Source organism: Dipodomys merriami, unplaced genomic scaffold (assembly GCF_024711535.1).
Source record: "Dipodomys merriami isolate MVZ:Mamm:240054 unplaced genomic scaffold, mDipMer1.0.p SCAF_62, whole genome shotgun sequence".
Taxonomy (NCBI): domain Eukaryota; kingdom Metazoa; phylum Chordata; class Mammalia; order Rodentia; family Heteromyidae; genus Dipodomys; species Dipodomys merriami.
In genome coordinates this window covers 4,009,522-4,028,340 of record NW_027206202.1, presented here as the reverse complement: position 1 = coordinate 4,028,340, position 18,819 = coordinate 4,009,522, and the positions used below count along the sequence as shown (strand labels likewise).

The 18,819-nt window shown below is 45.2% G+C and overlaps 1 protein-coding gene across 2 annotated transcripts in view; it reads left to right on the top strand.

Moving 5' to 3' along the window:
* Positions 1–3,722: 3,722 nt before the first annotated feature.
* Lcmt1 (leucine carboxyl methyltransferase 1) overlaps positions 3,723–18,819 on the top strand; it is a 32,613-nt gene continuing 17,516 nt past the window's right edge. Inside the window, exons 1-3 of one of the 2 annotated variants that reach the window (XM_070004303.1) lie at positions 3,723–3,991; positions 17,525–17,616; positions 18,599–18,720. In XM_070004303.1, the coding sequence (XP_069860404.1) occupies positions 3,879–3,991; positions 17,525–17,616; positions 18,599–18,720 (327 nt within the window). In that variant the 5' untranslated portion in view covers positions 3,723–3,878. The remainder of the gene's footprint in view (positions 3,992–17,524; positions 17,617–18,598; positions 18,721–18,819) is intronic. The other variant, XM_070004302.1, reaches the window with a different exon arrangement.

Genomic DNA, 18,819 nt, shown 5'->3' with positions numbered 1-18,819 from the left:
AGATACAGCATAAATAACTATTGAAGTAAAATTTCTAAGTCCTCCCAGGACCCCAAAAGGACATAAAAAGGTGCTGGATATATATGTCCTTCATAAAAGTGTTTCTGTACCTCCAAAACATGCTCAGAGGAAGGTGTCATAAGATCAGCATTATCACTGTACTGCTAGAGATGGGTGCAAGCAGTTAGGATTCTGCCTGCAAAGACTGTGTGCAGTGGCACAGGTATTTAGTGTGTAGGTATGTGGGGGCAGCAAAGTTAGGCTGTACTGTGTTTCTATGCAGGGAAAGGCCAAGTATGTCTGAGAGAACATTGAAACCAGCAGAACATGTTAACCATAGTTAGACTATGGGGTTGCCAGCCTCCCTGTGAATGACAGGATGAGGCCTACTGCCCATTATTTTTTATTATTTATTTATTTTTGCCAGTCCTAGGTCTTGAACTAGGTACTGTCCTTGGGCTTCTTTTGCTCAAAGCTAGCCTGCTACCACTGGAGCCACAGCGCCACTTCTGGCTTTTTCTGTGTATGTGGTACTGAGGAATGGAACCCAGGGCTTCATGCATGCTAGGCAAGCACTCTACCACTAAGCCACCTTTCCAGCCCTACATTGCCCATTATTTTTTTTAAAATAATTGTTTATTGAGATTGATTACATAAATGTCACAAATTTCGCAGTTTTGTGGGATAGTGATACTTAAAGTCACAAACATGTTTTAACATTCACAAGGCAAATTGTCATCATCAATGGTCTATAACATTTGTGAATTCTATGAGCTTTGACAGTACAACTATCTCTTCCACATGGGGTAATATGTACATTTCTTTCCTTTTCCTTAGAGTAAGCTGTTCCTCTAAAAAAAACCAAAAAGCAACACACACACACACACACACACACACACACACACACACACACACAAACACACACTACCTTGGCTATTCTGGGTCTTTGGTAATTCTTTTTGTATATATTTTAAATTCCAGCAGGTTACATCGAATCAAAGCAAAAAACTACTTGGGTTTATATTAGCTCATTAAGTCACTTAGACATGTAGAAAAATCAAGGCCTTCTATCCAGTGGACATGATATACCTACTCCATTCGTTTAAGTCATTTGTACATCTCAATAGGTATTACAGTTTCTCTGTAAAAATCAGCTAAGTGCTGATGGCATTCAGGTAGCTGAGATCTGAGGATTGCAGGTCAAAGCCAGCCTGAGCAGAAAAGTCTAAGAGACTCATTCCAATTAACCACCAAAAAGCCAGAAGTAGAGCTATGGCTCAAATGGTAGAGTGCTAGCTTTGAACCCCAAAGCTCAGGGACAGCCCCCAGGCTCTGAGTTCAAGCTGCCTTGAGACCAGCACACGCGAGCGCACACGCGCGCGCACACACACACACACACACATCACATCACATCACATATTTCTGCCTAGCAAGCACACTGAGCTAAAACACCACTACTTCCATATTGATATGATTAAATTATATTTTATCAGCCTATTTCTAGGAACCTCATCTTTTTATACTGCTAAAAAGAGCATCTCTTGGGGCTGGAAGGAGGCTCAGTGGTAGAGCACTTGCCTTGCATGCCTGAGGCCCTGGGTTCGATTCCTCAGCACCACATAAGCAAAAAGAAAAAAGCCGGAAGTGGTGCTGTGGCTCAAGTGGTAGAGCACTAGCCTTGAGCTGAAGAGCTGAGGGACAGCGCCCAGGCCCAGAGTTCAGGCATACATTGCCCATTATTAACTATGAGACACGTCCACTACCAAGCCAGGCACTTTGCCTGTTCCATGCTTTGCACAGGATCACCCCAGGAAAGGTGTATTGCAGCTCCCTCCTTCAGGCAAAACGCTTCGACCTCAGCAGTTTCCACTGTTTCTTCTGACTTGGGACCAATGTGTATTTGAGCCTCTCTCCACTGGATACTGAATGAGCAGATCATACCTGAATACAAGTCAAGTGAATATCCTGAGTCTGTGTGTGTGTGTGTGTGTGTGTGTGTGTGTGTGTGTGTGTGTGTGTGTGTGTGTGTGTGTATGTTGCAGTATGAGGGTTTGATCTCAGGGCCTTTCTTTTGCTCCACTTCCTTGCTCGCCAGGTGCTCTACTACTTGAGCCATACCCCCAACCCAGCTTTCTGCTGGTTGTTTTCAAGATGTGATTGCATGGATTTTTCTGCCTATAGTGGATTTTAATTGCTTTCCTTCAAATTTCAGCCTCCTTGATAGCTAGGATAATATTTTGCATGTACATAATAATGAAATAAACAGATGTGAACCAACTCCCATTTGAAAAATTGCAAGCTGTGTCTGTAAATTCCCTCCTTAGTTCCTTTCCCTGCTCACCTGTGTCCCACTTCCCCCATTCTCTGGAGGTCACTGATATCCTGGTTCTGTGGTTTCTTTCCTCTTCATTTCTTTCCCATGACAGTATTTTCCCACTCAGGTATGTGTCCTAGACATTAGTTTTGCTTGGTTTTGAAGCAGGATAGACAAGAAGATAGAAAACATAGTAACTTTTTACAAATATCAAAAGGAAAAAGTCATCCATATACATTATATTAACTTAAGCAAATATCAGAAGTTACAACAAGGAAGAAAACTTACAAGGCAGGTAAGTTCTTCTCCCACAATGCTTCTTTTTAATACTAAGCTAGTATCCATGACTTGAGAAGGGCTATTTAAATCCCCCTCCTTCTTTGTAAAGTAAAAATCTGGTGACTCTTATTGGATAGTCAAAGACAGAAGGAATGAATGACACGGAAAGAAGTCCTGAAGGTTACCTGCATTTGGGGTGGACCTCAACCATCTCACCCACTCAAAGCCATTGTCTAAGGATTAGTTGCCGGACCTCATGACCACATGTATCTCCCCCGCAGCTCAGAGTAAAGGCAGTAGATAACATCGTCATCTTCAGTCTTCAGTTCCCATTTCCTGCGTGGGGTGCAGGCAGTGTTCCCCTCTCTTTCTAATCCACGGTGATTTAACCCTACTTTTCAAAAATAAAGCCTTGCCAGAACCTTTCACTTTGTGAGACTTTCCTTTTTTGTGAGATACCCTGAAATGCTTTTCCCAAGTGGATTTCAAAGGCCTCAGACGTTGCACGGAAACTGGGAAGCTGAGCCTAAACTCTTCCCCCCGTCCATCCTACTGTAGCGTAATTGTTTTTGCTTTATAAATACGTTTCTTTCTTTCACTGAGCATTTCATTGTTTTTGAAATCCAGCCATTGCCCCTTGTACCCGGATAATTTTCATTGCCATACAGTTTTCCATTCTATTACTTTTCTATCCATTATCTTCACATTTCAAAGTGGGCCTATGTGAAAAGACCTTCCTGGCCCCCCACCCCACCCCCAGTTCCGCCCTGCAACTTGTTAAATTGTTGAGTAATACTGAACCCAAGCTGAAAATAACAACTTACACTTGTTTCTTCTGGGTAGATTCTCTGACCGTGGTAAAGATCCTAAATTAGTTTTGTTTATAAAATCCTCGTTGCCTGCACTATAGAAAGCCCATCACCTCCCCAAGCTCCAAAGACTACACTTCCCAGGGAGCATTGCGGTACCCTTAGGTCAATTTCAGTTTCCTGGTTCTGTTCGCAAACTTCCGGGTTGTGTAGGCGGGTCCAAAGATTCTTCCAATGAGCAGCGCCTCCGCTTGACGGGGCGGGGTAAATGCCCAATAAGCGCCAATCAGACTGCAGGTTGCTGAGGCAGCGCCGGGGCGGGGTCTCCGAGCCGCGCCAGCTGAGCAGGGCATCGCCCGGCTCCTCTTGTGTGTGTGTGTGTGTATGTGTGTGTCTTCTGGCTCCTTCCTCTGCCACCTGTGGGGAACTCGCTTCCATGTCCCTCGTGGGTACTGCACCCCGGAATCTCCACGCCCATGGCCGCTAGACTGAGGGAGGCCTCTTTCGCCTCCTCTTCTTCCACGTCGAGCTGCGACGCGGATGACGAGGGCGTGCGCGGCACCTGCGAAGATGCTTCGCTGTGCAAGAGGTACGGGAGGCGGCCGGGGACCCGGCGATGGGGAGCCGGAGGGGCGCGGGGCGGGCGTGGGGCCGGCGGTGGGCCCGGCGGGGCCCGACGGAGCGGTGCGATTCCAGCTTCCCGCGTGCAGGTGCCGTCCTTAATCCCGGGCCCATCTATTCAGGTAGTTATTGCTGAGCCGGGGTGCCCCGAACCGGAGGTCGAGGCCAGAACAAGGCAGATGCGGGGAGAGACGAGCAAGATGCACAAAGGACCGACAGCCTTGCTGGGTTATGAGAAGGGCGCATTTTTTTCTTTCTTTCTTTTTGTGCCCATCTTGAGACCTGACGGAACGCAGAGCGCTGTTCCTGAGGGTTTTTTTTTTTTTTTTTTTTTTTTTTTCTGCAGGCTGGTGCTCTAACCACTGCAGCCCACACCTCCACTTCTGGCTTTGTTCTGATGAATTAGAGATGAGAGTCTCGCCGACGGTCCGCTCGGGCTGGCTTGGAACTGAGATCCTCAGATCTTAGTCTCCTTGAGTAGCTAGGATGACCAGTGTGAGCTACTTCCCTGATCAACAAGCGTGCTTTATGGAAGCACTGTCCCAGACACCGCTCATACAGAAGTGGATCCAGTAGATGGAGCTCCTTTAGACCTGACTCCAGTGGTAGTAATAGCCAGGAACCAAAACACCTGGCATGGCAGATGGATGGTCTCTTGGTAGGAATTGTGGTGTTCAGGGAAGGCCTCACAGTGAAGCTAAAGGCAGAGGAGACACTTGGCAAGGGGTGAGGGAGCAAGCAGCTCTGTCTTATCTCTGGGTAACAGGGTCCCAGGCAGAGAACAGAGTGCGCAAAGGTCTTGAGGCTGGAGCTGGCTGGATCTATCTGACGGGCAGCAATGCCAGAGAGAGTGAGCAAGAGAAGGTAGGAGAAAGGAGACTGTGAGCCGAGGTGTTGAGGGTGGAGGTATCAGGGAGGACTCGTGTGTGTGTGTGTGTGTGTGTGTGTGTGAAAGTGTGTAAAGCTACGGCTTGAACTCAGGATCTGGGCTCTGTCCCTGAGTTTTGTTTTTTTTTTTTTTTTTTTTTTTACTTAAGGATATCACTCTACCTCTTGAACCACAGCTCCACTTCTGGTGTTTTTTTTTTTGGTGGTTAATTGGAGATTAGAGTTTCAGAAAGACCTTTCTGCCTGGGCTGGCTTCAAATTAAGATCTTTAGATCTCAGTCTTCTGAGTAGTTAGGATTACAGGTGTGAGTCCCCCAGCAGCTGACTAACTCTTAAATGAGATGGAGGATTCTGAAACAGAAATGACCTGCCATGGGTTTTCACTGGACCAGTGCACTTTTTCTGTTGAAAACAGACTTAGGGCCATGGAGGGAGGCAGGGACATGGAGTTTGCTAGCGCTAGTGCTTGGGGCAGGACGGCAGTCAGGTGACAGGCATCCTCCAGTTGGAGCTGACAAAACGCCCTGACAGATGGGTGTCAGTGAGATGACTCCAAGATGTTTGGCTGAGCTCAGAGAGATGCCTTTGCCACCCACAGATCATGGCCCTAGTAGAGTGTTCCCAACATTCCGTGCATCTTCTCTGTAGCCCAGATAGAACAAAGAAATCCATTACAAGCTTAAGGACAGCACCCAGGCCCTGAGCTCAAGCCCCAGGATCAGCACAAAACAAAAACAACTTACTTTCTGGTTGTTTCTCCCATGAGAAACAAGTTCATAGAAAGCAGAGACTGTGCCTACCTTGATGCCGTGTGTCATCTGAGGAACTGAATGTAATGTTCCAGTGTATGATGAGACCTCCCAGTGCTGTTTTTCCGGTTTACTGCTTCTGAGCTCTCTCCATGACCAGGGCTTATTAAGGTTGAAACCCCACTGTGCAAATGATAGAACTTAATCTGATTCCTCAGCCAGCTTGACATAACTCCCCTGGACATACAAGCAGGTTACAGGGTCACCCGAAGGTGAAGGCAGGTTTCTCCTGTGTGCATAGGCTCAGGGCCTTTCTGATTGCATCTTTATGGCTCTGCCCCAGAGTGAGTGGAGATTTTGATCTTAAGTAGTTTCATGGCAGGAACTGTTTTCCATCCCCTAAGAAGATATGCTACTTAATAAGTAGAATGTTCTGTTGAAGATAAACGAACATGCTCAACTAGCCTATGAATAAAGTAATCTTTCTTTCTTTCCTTTCTTTCTTTCTTTCCTTTCTTTCTTTCTTTCCTTCCTTTCTTTCTTTCCTTCCTTCCTTTCCTTCCTTCCTTCCTTCCTTCCTTCCTTCCTTCCTTCCTTTCTTTCTTTCTTTCTTTCTTTCTTTCTTTCTTTCTTTCTTTCTTTCTTTCTTTCTTTCTTTCTTTCTTTCTTTCTTTCTTTCTTTCTTTCTTTCTTTCTTTTTTGTCGGTATGAGCCTTGAACTCTGGGCCTGGGCACTATCCCTCAGCTCTTCAGCTCAAGGTGAACGCTCTACCACTTGAGCTACAATGCCACTTCCAGTTTTCTAGTGGTTTATTGGAGATAAGAGTCTCACAGACTTTCCTGTCCGGGCTGTCTTTGAACTGTGATCCACAGATCTCAGCCTCCTGAATAGCTAGGATTATAGGCATGAGCCACTGGTGCCTGGCTCAGTAATTTTACTTTCTGTCATGGAAGATTCATTCTTTTTTTTTTTTTTCTTTTCTTTTGGTGGGAGTCCTGAGATTTGATGCAGGGCCTGGGTGCTGTCCCTCTTTAGGAAACCCTACCAAGTAGAAGTTCTCATTGTCCTGGGCTAGGATTTCTGATAGGATAGAGTTGATACGTCAAGCAAAATTGTACCCTTTTAGGAAGAAGGGGTGGGTGGGTGTTAGAAGGTGCTGTGGTTTGAGTGAGTGCCCCCCAAGCTCATGTATTAAAGTTAATTCCTGAGGCACCTGTGTTGGTAGGGAAGGCCTTCTGGACATGGTTAGGTCATAAGGCCTTTGCTGTCTTTTTTTTTTTTTTTTTTAATTTTTTTTTGGGTCCGGTCATGGGGCCTGAACTCTGGGCCTGGACGCTGTCCCTCAGCTCTTCAGCTCAAGGCTAGTGCTCTACCACTTGAGCCACAGCACCACTTCTTTTTGCTTATGTGGTGCTGAGGAATCGAACCCAGGGCCTCATGCATGAAAGGCAAGCGCTCTACCACTGAGCCACCTTCCCAGCCCCAGCCTTTGCTGTCTTGCATGGGTTAATGTCTCTAACAGGAAGGTTGACAGGAGTGGATTTGTTCTTTCTTACCTTCACTCTGTTGCCATGAGCAGATATAGCAAGAAATCTGTCCCAGATCCAAAGCTCTCATCTTGGGTCTCCCAGCTTCCTGAAATGTGAGGAAATGCATTTCTATTCTAATTATTCAGTTTCAGGTATTTTGTTATAGGAGCACAAAACAAAAACTATGATAGAGCAGGGCGCTGGTGGCTCACAGCTGTAACCCTAGCTACTCAGGAGGCTGAGATCTGAGGATCACAGTTTGAAGCCAGCCTGGGCAGAAAAGTTCATGAAATGCTTTATCTCCAATTAACCAGCCAAAAAAAAAGAAGCAGAGCTGTGGCTTAAGTCATAGAGTGTTAGCCTTGAGCAAAAAAAGCTAAGGGACAGTTCCCAGACTGAGTTCAAGCCCTAGTATCAACGCATGTGCGCGCACACACACACACACACACACACACACACACACACACACACACACACACACACACACACACACACACACACACACACACACACACACACACACACACACACACACACACACACACACACCCCTACATACTATGACAGCAGAGTATTTGAAATATTTGTTCCATTCTCTCTTTTTTTTTCCTCTCAGAATTTCCCTATAGGTTATTCAAGAGAAATAGGGAAAAAGGTGGGGATGGAGGGAGAGATAATTTATATATAATAAAATGCTAGATCTTCATGGTTCATGTTGATGAATGTGTTAATTGTACTTATCTATGAGCCCCTATCCCAAACAATAAGTAAGATATTGTTGAAACACCAGGAAGTTCTCTCTCGCATTTTTTTCTAATAAGGGTGCATTTACCAACCTAATACTATCTGTTTTCTTATTTTGACTTTACCCTAGGTTAGATTTTCCTATTCTTAAGTAGCATATAAATTGAATCATACAGTACATATTCTTTTATTTATTTTGATTTTTGTGTGAGTCCTGGGACTTGAACTCAAGGCCTGGGGGCTGTCTCTGAGCTTTTTTTTTTTTTTTCTCTCAAGACTAGCTCTCTATTGCTTGAGCCACAACTCCACCTCTGCTTTTTCTGTTTGGGCTGGCTTTGAACTGTGAACCTCAGATTTCAGCTTCCTGAGTAGTTAGGATTACTGGCATGAACCATCAGTAGCCTGGCTTCCTTTTTTTTTTTTTTAATTCATCACTTTCCCTGAGGTTTATCCAAGTTAAGGATGATAATGTCTGATGATAATGTGTTATTAACAGATTTTAATCAGTAATAGCTCTTGCAATTGAGTCCAACTCAATCCTACCTGAACTAATCCGAACTTGAGTTCTAGTAGAGGTGGACGACATTTCTGGGGAAAATGCGGACGTGAGGAGGTATGCAGAGGCTCAGCAGGTTAGGATAATGAAGAATCACCTAGCTGGAGGAGTGAGTGTTGGTCAACGTGAACCGCACCTGGGCCTGCTAACAGCTTCTCGGTTAGGTTCTACCCTTCCTCAGTGGTTGCTGGAACAGTCAGCAACTGCTACTTCCTCTTCCTCCTCCTCCTCCTTCTCGTCCTCTTCCTCTTCCTCCTCCTCTTCCTCCTCTTCCTCCTTCTTCCTTCTTCTTCCTTCTTCCTTTTTTTTTTTTGGCCAGTCCTGAGGCTTGAACTCAGGTCCTGGGCACTGTCCCTAAACTTCTTTTTGCTCAAGGCTAGCACTCTACCACTTGAGCCACAGCGCCACTTTCAGCTTTTTCTGTTTATGTGGTACTGAGGAATCAAACCAGGGTTTCATGCATGCTAGGCAAGCACTCTACCACTAAACCACCTTCCCAGCCCATGACAGTAGCTTCTTTTCGACAGCCTTGAGTTTTTTTCAGAGAGCACTTTGAGAAAGGGTTGGGATCAGCTAGGTGCTGGTCCCTCATGCCTGTAATCCTAGCTACTCAAGAGAAACTGAGATATGAGGATCACAGTTCAAAGCCAGCCAGAGTAGAAAAGTCCACAAGACTCTTATGTCCAACTAACCAGCAAAATGCTAGAAGTAGAACTGTAATTCAATGGTAGTGTGCCATTCTTGAGTACAGAAAGCTAAACAAGAGTATTAGGCCCTGATTTCAAACCCCATACTATGCGTGCATGAGCACACACACACACACACACACACACACACACTCTCTCTCTCTCTCTCTCTCTCTCTCTCTCTCTCTCTCTCTCTCTCTCTCTCTCTCACAAAAATAGACAAAACATAAATTATTTGTGATACATGTTTGTTTGTTTTCCTGACCCTGGATTTTTTTTTTTAATTTTTTTTATTGTAGAGATACTATACAGAGGGTTACAGTTACATGAGTGAGGTAATGAGTACACTTCCACTTCCTCTTGAACATTGTTACCCCCTCCATTGTTTTCCCCCTACCATCCCCTCCCTCCCTCCCTTCCCCAAGGTTCTTTTTTTTTTTTTTTTTTTTTTATCATGATTAAGTGATTACTTAATTTCCGGAAATTCACAGTATTGTGGAATAATGATGCTCATTTAAAGTCACAAGTTCATTCTAACTTTCCTGGAGCAAATTGTCTATCACAGTCTGTAATATATAATGGTGCTCATATGTTATATACCATATATGTGATCAGCAGCATGGGGATATTTAGTAGTGGTTCAACCAAATGAGTGGGAGTTCTTTGTTTCTTAAGTCCTGTTAGTTTTGTCATATCACCTAACATTTTGGATTCATCATCCACTTATCAGGGAGACCATGTACTGTTTGTCTCTTCGTTCTTGGCTTACCTCGCTCAACATGATTCCTTCTAGCTCCATCCATTTCCCTGCAAATGCCATTATTTTGTCATTTCTAATGGCTGCATAATATTCCATTGTGTATAGATACCACAATTTTTGGATCCATTCATCTGTGGTGGGGCATCTAGGTTGTTTCCATATCCTAGCTATTGCGAACAGTGCTGCAATAAACATGGAGGTGCACGTGTCCTTGTATATTGGTTCCTGTTGTTCAGGGTAGATGCCTAGAAGTGGTATGACTGGGTCGTAAGGGAGGTCAATCTTTAGCTTTCTAAGGACCCTCCAGACTGCTTTCCAAAGTGGTTGTATGAGTGTACATTCCCACCAGCAGTGTAATAGCGTTCCTCGTTCTCCACATCCCCTCCAGCATTTGTCGTTGGCTGATTTGTGGATGTGGGACATTCTGACTGGGGTAAGGTGGTATCTCAGGGTTGTCTTTATTTGCATTTCCTTCACCACCAGGGATGATGAACATTTCCTCATGTGTTTCTTTGCCGTTTTTATTTCTTCATTTGAGAAGTCCCTCTTTAGTTCCCTTGCCCATTTAGTAATTGGTTTGTTGGGTTTGGGAGGGATTAGTTTCTTGAGTTCCCTGTATATACAGGATGTTAACCCCTTGTCTGATATATTGCTGGTAAATATTTTTTCCCAATTAGTTGGTTGTCTTTCTAGCTTGGTTGCGATAGCTTTATCTGTGCAGAAGCTTTTTATTTTAAGGTAGTCCCATTTGTCGAGTCTCTCTCCAATTTGTTGTGACCCTGGGACTCTGTTCAGGAAGTTCCTTCCTGTGCCTATTAGTTCAAGTGTCTCTCCTACTCTGTCCTGCAGTAGTTTCAGAGATTCAGGTTTAATGTTAAGGTCTTTAATCCATTTTGAGTTGATGTTGGTGCATGGTGATAGGCTGGGGTCCACTTTTAGTTTTCTGCATGTGGCTGCCCAGTTTTCCCAGCACCAGCGGTTGAAGAGGCTGTGTTTCTTCCATTGTATGTCTTTGGCTCCTTTGTCGAATATCAGCTGGCTGTAGGCCTGTGGATTTATTTCTGGATCTTCTATTCTGTTCCATTGGTCTTCGCTGACCCTGGATTTTTAACAGCTTGTAGTTCTATTCCATGTTGACTGGTATTAAGTTAGACATAGGAGCTTGGACTGGGGGGCTTTCTGAATGGATTTCCCTGTTTATTTCACCCTCTTGGCAATGTTTCCCATTCATACTCTGTCCATCGTTCAATGATTACTTGAAACAGTGAGAAATATTATTTATTTTTGTTTTTGTTCTGGTACTGGGGCTTGAACTCTCAGCTTGGGTGCTCTGTTGTTGAACTTTTTTTTTTTTTTTCTCTCAAAGCTAGCACTCTTCCACTTGAGCCACAGCTCCACTTCTGGCTTTTTAGTTGTTAATTGGAGATAAGAATCTCACAGGGCTGGGAAGGTGGCTCAGTGGTAGAGCGCTTGTCTTGCATGCATGAGGCCTGGGTTCGATTCCTCAGCACCACATAAGCAAAAAGAAAAAAGCTGGAAGTGGCAGTATGGCTCAAGTGGTAGAGCGCTAGCCTTGAGCTGAAGAGCTGAGGGTAGTGCCCAGGCCCAGAGTTCAGGCCCCACAACTGGTCCTGTCCCCCCCCCCCCAAAAAAAAAAGAATCTCACAGATTTCCCACCCAGCCTGGCTCTTAATCTCAATCCTCAGATTGTAGCTTCCTGAATAGCTAGGTTTACAGGTGTGAGCCACCAGTACCTGGCCTATTTAGTATGTTTTGACACAACAGTTGTGCACAATTTGGGGGTATGGTAAGACATTTCAGTTTGTGTGTGTGTGTGTGTGTGTGTGTGTGTGTGTGTGTGTGTGTGTGTGTGTATGTGTAATCTGATTGGGATAATTGACATGTGTATCACCTCAGACATTTATTATTTCTGCTAAGAACATTCAAATCCTCTTTGTTAACCACTTTATTTTTATTTATTTTATTTTATTTTTATCTTTGCTGCTTGTGGGGGACTTGAACTCTGGGCCTGGGCACTGTCCCTGAGCTCTTCAGCTCAAGGCGAGTGCTCCACTCTTGAGCCACAGTGCCACTTCCAGTTTTCTAGTGGTTTATTGGAGATCAAAGTCTCATGGACTTTTCTGCCTGGGCTGGTTTTGAACCATGATCCTCAGATCTCAGCCTCCTGATTAGTGAAGATTACAGATGTGAGCCTGTTTTTTTTGTTTTTTTTTTTTTTAATTGTAAAGATACTATACAGAGGGTTACAGTTACATGAGTGAGGTAATGAGTACACTTCCTCTTGAACATTGTTACCCCCTCCATTATTTTCCCCCTACCATCCCTTCCCTCCCTCTCTTCTCCAGTTTTTGAGTGGTTAATTGGAGATAGGAATCTCAGGGGGACTTTTCTGCCCAGGCTGGCATTGAACCTCGATCCTCAGATCTCAGCCTCCTGAGTAGCTAGGATGACAAGTGTGAGCTACCAGTGTCCAGCTAACAGCCACTTTTAAATATTCAAAGAATTGTTGACAACCCTGGTCATCCCATGATGCTACAGGATATTAGAAGTTATTTTCCCTATCCTGTTGCACTGGTGCGGATTAACCATTCTGCCTCTGTCTAGCCTCTACCCCCACACTCCTTCCGATCTCTGGTCAATAGTGTTCTCTCCACGTCCTTGAGGTCATTTCAGCTCCTGTGCATAAGTGAGTGGGACAGTACATTTCAGATCACATGAACCCACCTAAGGCAATAAGAGGTTTGATGAAGCCAGAGGACAGAGCTGGTAGTCATCTTGGGGAGGCTGCTGTCCAAGAGTCTTCCACCTAGGTGTGGAAGCTAGTTTGTAGGTGGTTCAACCTGTCAGGCCTGGCAGATGGACTCAGACCTCATGGGAGGAGCAAGGAATGCAAAGTCCTGTCTTAAGTACCTCGTTGGCCACCCCTAAGATTTACTTCCTGGTTCCTGATTATAAACCTAGAATAAAAGAATTAGGGAATGGAAGCCAAAGATGGAACTAAAAGGACACCAAGAAAGTTAAGATTGCCAGGTATCGGTGGCTCACTCCTGTAATCCCTAACTACTCAGGAGGCTGAGATCTCAGGATTGCGGTTCAAAGCCAGCATAGGCAGGAAAGTCCATGAGATTCTTATCTCCAATGAACCACCAGAAAACCAGAAGCAGGGCTGTGGCTCAAGTGGTAGAGCACTTGCCTTGAGCTGAAGAGCTCAGGGACAGCGCCCAGGCCCAGAGTTCAAGCCCCATGACGGACAAAAATAAATAAGAAAGAAAGTTAAAATTGGAGGTAGTAAAATGTTAAAGACTACAAGCAGTAAGCTTGAAATTTTATTAAGAAAAATTGGCTACTTTTTGCAATCGTGAATGTGCACGCACGTGTGTGCACACACATGCATACCATTTAAACAATTGCCATATTAGGTGGACACATATAGGATATGGGTGACCCAAGTCCAGGTAGTAAGTAGTTCTGAAAGAGCATTAGACCTAGCAGGCCCCTGGTTGCGTACATCTGTAATCTTAACTATTCAGGAAGTTGATATCTGAGGATCCTAGTTCAAATCAGCCTGAGCAAGAAAGTTTGGGAGATATTTATTTATTTATTTTATTGCTTATTTCTTTTTTCTGGTCTTAGGCCTTGAATTCTGGGCTTGGGCTCTGTCCCTGAGCTTCTTTTTGCTCAAGGCTAGCGGTCTACCCCTTGAGCCACAGCACCAACTTTTTCTGAGTAGTTTTATTGGAGGTAAGTGTCTCAGGGACTTTCCTGCCCATGCTGGCTTTGAACTGCTATCCTCAGATCTCAGCCTCCTGAGTGGCTAGGACTACAGGCACAAGCCTCTGGTGCCTGGCTCTGGGAGACTCCTGTCTCCAACTAACCAGCAAAAAGCTGGAAGTAAAGGTGTGGCTCAAATGGGAGAGTGCCAGCCTTGAATGGAAAAAGCCAAGCAAGAACACAAGGAACTGAGTTTAAGACTCAGTACCAACACACTCTCTCTCTCTCTCTCTCTCTCTCTCTCTCTCTCTCTCTCTCTCTCTCTCTCTCTCTCTCTCTCTCTCTCTCTCTCTTTCTCTCTCTCTCTCTCTCTCCAGTAGTCCTGAGCTCCCTGAATTGGTAGAGTATGCACCACAGCTTGAAGCAGCTGCCTGGCTTTGTCTCAGAGCATTACCTTCGTCCTGACACAGTTGATCTAAACAGGGGATGTGTTCCTGTTTGTCATCATTTGGAAAAGGCCTGGCCCTCAGTAAGCTCTCTGTGAGTCCCTGGGAACAGAACATGAGGCTGTGGCCTGGATTCTCAGGCTGGGAGGAGCCTATTGGCAGGGCTTCCACACCTCATTTTGAAGGAGCCCAGGTTGAAGCTAACATGAGCAAATCCTTACAGGCAGTGTTTTGTGAACGAATGGGTGTTTCTCAGTGAGAGCAGTGAGGTGATTTTAGGTGGTTCCCAGACAGACAGTTTACTTTTCAGTAGTTGGAATTTATTACCTTGTTGGCTTTAGAAGAAAAGCAGGCCAGCCTTGGGTATTATTTTTAAAAAGCGATGAGTGATGATTTAATGACTCAGTACATTAAACAGGTAGTAGATGACTGTTTGGAAATGGAAAGAAATAGGTGATTGAATAAATAAGATCTTGATTCCTTGTGTGTTTTAAACATGATGTCAGGAAATGAGGTGCTGGGTTTTTATGTGTATGTGTGTGCTGGTACTGGGGCTTGAACTCAAAACCTAGACACTGTCCCTTAGCTTTTTTTCACTCATGGCTGGGGCTCTACTACTTGAACCACACCTCCACTTCCAGCTTTTTGGTGGCTAATTGGAGATAAGATTCTCACAGACTCTCCTGCCTAAGCTGCCTTCGAACCACAATCCCCAGATCTCAGCCTCCCGAGTAGCTAGGATTACAGGAGTAAGCCACTGGCACCCAGCTTCTGGTTGTTTCTCTTGACAGTATATGTGAACATCTTGCCATGGCTGATGGCTGTGTCTCTAGCATAGTTCTCAAATGACTGGTTAGCATTTATTCCACTGTATAGACACACTGTAATTTGTTGACTTAATCTCCAGTTGGTAGCCTATATAAATCCTGAAACTTGGTGTTCACCTCCCTTCAGAACTGGTGTCAGAGGTGCCAGACAGCCCTCTCTTCCTTGCTCTTTCTAACAATGCTGTAATAAATCCTTTGATCTTGGCCATTATGCCTGGCCACACCATGAGATCCTGTTTAACTCCATAGATGAGAGACCCATCCCGACTTACTTGCAGATGCCATTTTTACCACTAGAGGGCGCTCGGAGATGCCTTTAAAATCAATCATCCGCCCACAGTGAGATAGTTCCCCTTTTTTCCCTTGAGCTCTGGGCACCTGGAAACTGACTTCCTTCAGAAACTGTCCTAACCCTTGCTATGTGTCATGATGGTCTTTGCTCATTTACACTATTCATCATGGTTTCTTTTAAATGTAGGTTTGTACACACTTGATTTTATGATATTCATGGGTCACAACTCACTGGAAACATACCATTATAGATACACAAGATGCTTACTGTTACAAAACAACTTTTTTTTTTTTTATTGGTCACGGGGCTTGAACTTAGGGTGTGGGTGCTGTCCCTGAGCTTTTGTGCTCAAGGTTAGCACTCTTACCATTTTGAACCACAGCACCACTTCCAGTTTTCTGGTGGTTCACTGGAGATAAGAGTCTCATGGGGGGGGGAGGCTGGGAAGTGATGTGAAGGGTAAACAAAGGAGGCTGCAATGCTTGGTAAGAAATGTACGCATTATCCTGCCCATGCAATTGTAACCCCTCTGTACAGTATGTTCACAAATAAAATAAAATAAAATTAAAAAAAAAAAAAGAGTCTCATGGATTTTCCTGTCCAGGTTGGCCTTGAACTACAGTCCTCAGATCTCAGCCTCTTGCAAAGCTACAATACCTGACTTACAAAACTCTTTGAATGTGCTGTTTTCTTTGGAAATCCTGGACTTGTATAGCAAGTCTTGTCCAATGGTTAGTGCTGTGTCTGTACTAAGTTGCTGCAGTATGCAGCTAAGCTTAACGCCTATGTCTGTCCCAGTATGCAGATATTGAGGATAACTACAAAAGACAGCACCTGCTGGGGCAGAAGAAAGCTTTGTTGGTAGATAAAAACAAAAGAAATGGTGTAGAACCTGCTTCTTTGTTGTTGTTGTTGTTGGTGGTGGTGGTCATGGGGCTTGAACTCTGGGCCTGGGCACTGCTCCTCAGCTCTTCAGCTCAAAACTAGTGCTCTGCCACTTGAGCCACAGCACCATTTCTGGTTTTCTGGTGGTTTATTGGAGATAAGAGTCTCGTGGACTTTTCTGCCTGGGCTGGCTTTGAACTGTGATCCTCAGATCTCAGCTTCCTTAGTAGCTAGGATTACAGGCATAAGACACTGGCACCTAGCTAGAACCTGCTTCTGAGAGCTCAGAATCCATCTGAGAGACATGCCACACACACATACACACACACCTTGAACATCAGCTTTGTTATCAAGGAGTGTAGGTATGGATATATGGTGCTTTTGGCTGCAAGGAACTAAAGTCTGACTCAAGGTGTTTAGCTCACAAGTTGTACATTGCGAGGTACAGTGGGCTTGTAGGCCCATGTGGCTGAGGATGGCCTTGGCGATCCAGGCTCTTGTCATGAGTTGGCCTATGCCTGGCTCCTCATGGTTACCAAAAGGCTGCTAGGGAACACTGGGGCATCAACTCCCAGCTTCAGAACACTCGGGCTTTGGCTGCGGTAGTGCAGACCTGTGTAGAGAGCACGTAGGCTGCTGTGGTGTTTTCTGAGTTAGAGTTATTTTGTTTGTGGATTCCCTCCTATGATCTCAGAGGCCTCTAAGTGTAATGATAGGAGTACAATACAGAGTTGGGAGAAGCACTTAGGTGGCAACTAGTGATGTCTGCCTGTATTTTTGAGGTTTCCCTCTGGACACAGAATGTATGTGTGTGTGTGTGTGTGTGTGTGTGTGTTTGTGTGTGTGTGTGTGTGTGTCTCTCGTGAGGCTTGGACTCTGAGCCTGGGCACTGTCCCTCAGATCTTCAGTTCAAGGCCAGAGCTCTGCCACTTGAGCTACATCACCACTTCTGGTTTTCTGGTGCTTAATTGGAAATAAGAATCTCATGGACTTTCCTGCCTGGCCTGGCTTTGAACCACAATCCTCAGATCACAGCCTCTTGAGTAGTTAGGATTACAGGCGTGAGCCACCAGCATCTGGCTGAATGTGTGTCTTAATAGAGCCATATGACTCGCTCAGACATCTTTTGCTGGGTGAATAATGATAGATCTTCTCTATGAAGTGTGAAGTGAGGTTATTTGCTCTCTGAGGGTCGATATGAGGAAGAGAGGCGAAGAACGATGATTGGGAAGCATGAGAGGAAGTTTAACGTGGGCAGATGAGTCTGTTGAAAGGTGGCCTAGGGTACTAATTGTGCATTTACTGGCCCTTCTCTGTGGATTCTCTGGTTCCTGGGGGTTGAGCAGTGGGCTCTGAGTCTGAACATTCTCTTCTCCACTCACCTGCCTGTTCTTCCAACCCTTCAGGTTTGCAGTGAGCATTGGCTACTGGCACGACCCCTACATCCAGCACCTGGTGAGGCTGTGTAAAGAGAGGAAGGCGCCAGAAATAAACAGAGGCAAGTGACCATCCCCTTCCCACCAGCTCTTCCTCCCCCAGTGGCTTGAGTTTTGAGAGATCTATTCTTTTTTTAAAAACTTTATTGTTACTATACTATACAAGTGATGAACAAGGGCTTACGTTGACATGAGTCAGGTAATGAATGAGTGCCAGTGCCTTCCGTCCCCTCATTCTCTCCCATGCCTCCCTGCCTCCCATTTCCACCTACAAGCTCGCTTTCATCCGTGCCCAGTGAGTTCCACTGCTGCACTTGTTTACCCCCTTTTCCCTTGAGTTCTGTACCCTCCCCACACACACATGTGAATATACCATACATAAGAAAAAAAAGAATCACCATAAATTTTATTTATGCATGCATGCATACATGCACACCAGTCCTGAGGCTTACACTCTTTGCTCCTTTTGCTCAAGGTTAGGGGTCTACCACTTGAGTCACAGCAGCACTTCCAGCTTTTTTCTGTGATTTAATTTGGAGATAAGGGTCTCACAGACTTTCTGGCCCAGGCTGGCTTCAAACCACAATCCTTAGATCTCAAACCTCCTGAGTAGTTAGGATTATAGGCGTGAGCCACTGGTGCTTGGCTACTTCCAGCTTTTTTTTTTTTTTTTTTTTTTTTTGGTGGCTAATTGGAGGAAAGAGTCTCATGGACTTTCCTGCCCTGGCTGGCTTTGAACCTCGATCCTCAGATCTCAGCCTCCTGAGTAGCTAGGATGACAGGCATGAGCCACCAGCACCCAGCAATCAGAGACTCTTAACCCCTAAGCAGGGCTCCTATAAGAACAATGCCAAGAAGCATCAAACCTAGTCCTCTCCCCAGATGAGAAGGGGTCACCTCACCTGCCTGTTCTCCTTGTGGTCTTCAGGCAGATTGTGCAAAAGCCTTTGCGGCTGAGGGGACCCCTGGTTTGGCCGAGGAGCACTGTGCATGGAGAGTTTTGGCTGTCACCAGTGCTAGCTTGTTTCTCTGACTCTCCCACAGGCTATTACGCTCGCGTCCATGGCGTCAGTCAGCTCATAAAGGCTTTCCTCCGGAAAACAGAATGCCACTGTCAGATTCTCAACCTTGGGGCTGGAATGGACACCACTTTCTGGAAACTGAAGGTACATCATCATCCTCGTTCTCCTCGTCGTTCATTCCCCTGGGACTGGCAGAGATCTTTACTCGAAGACCTGCGCTGGTGGCTCACGCCCGTCATCCCA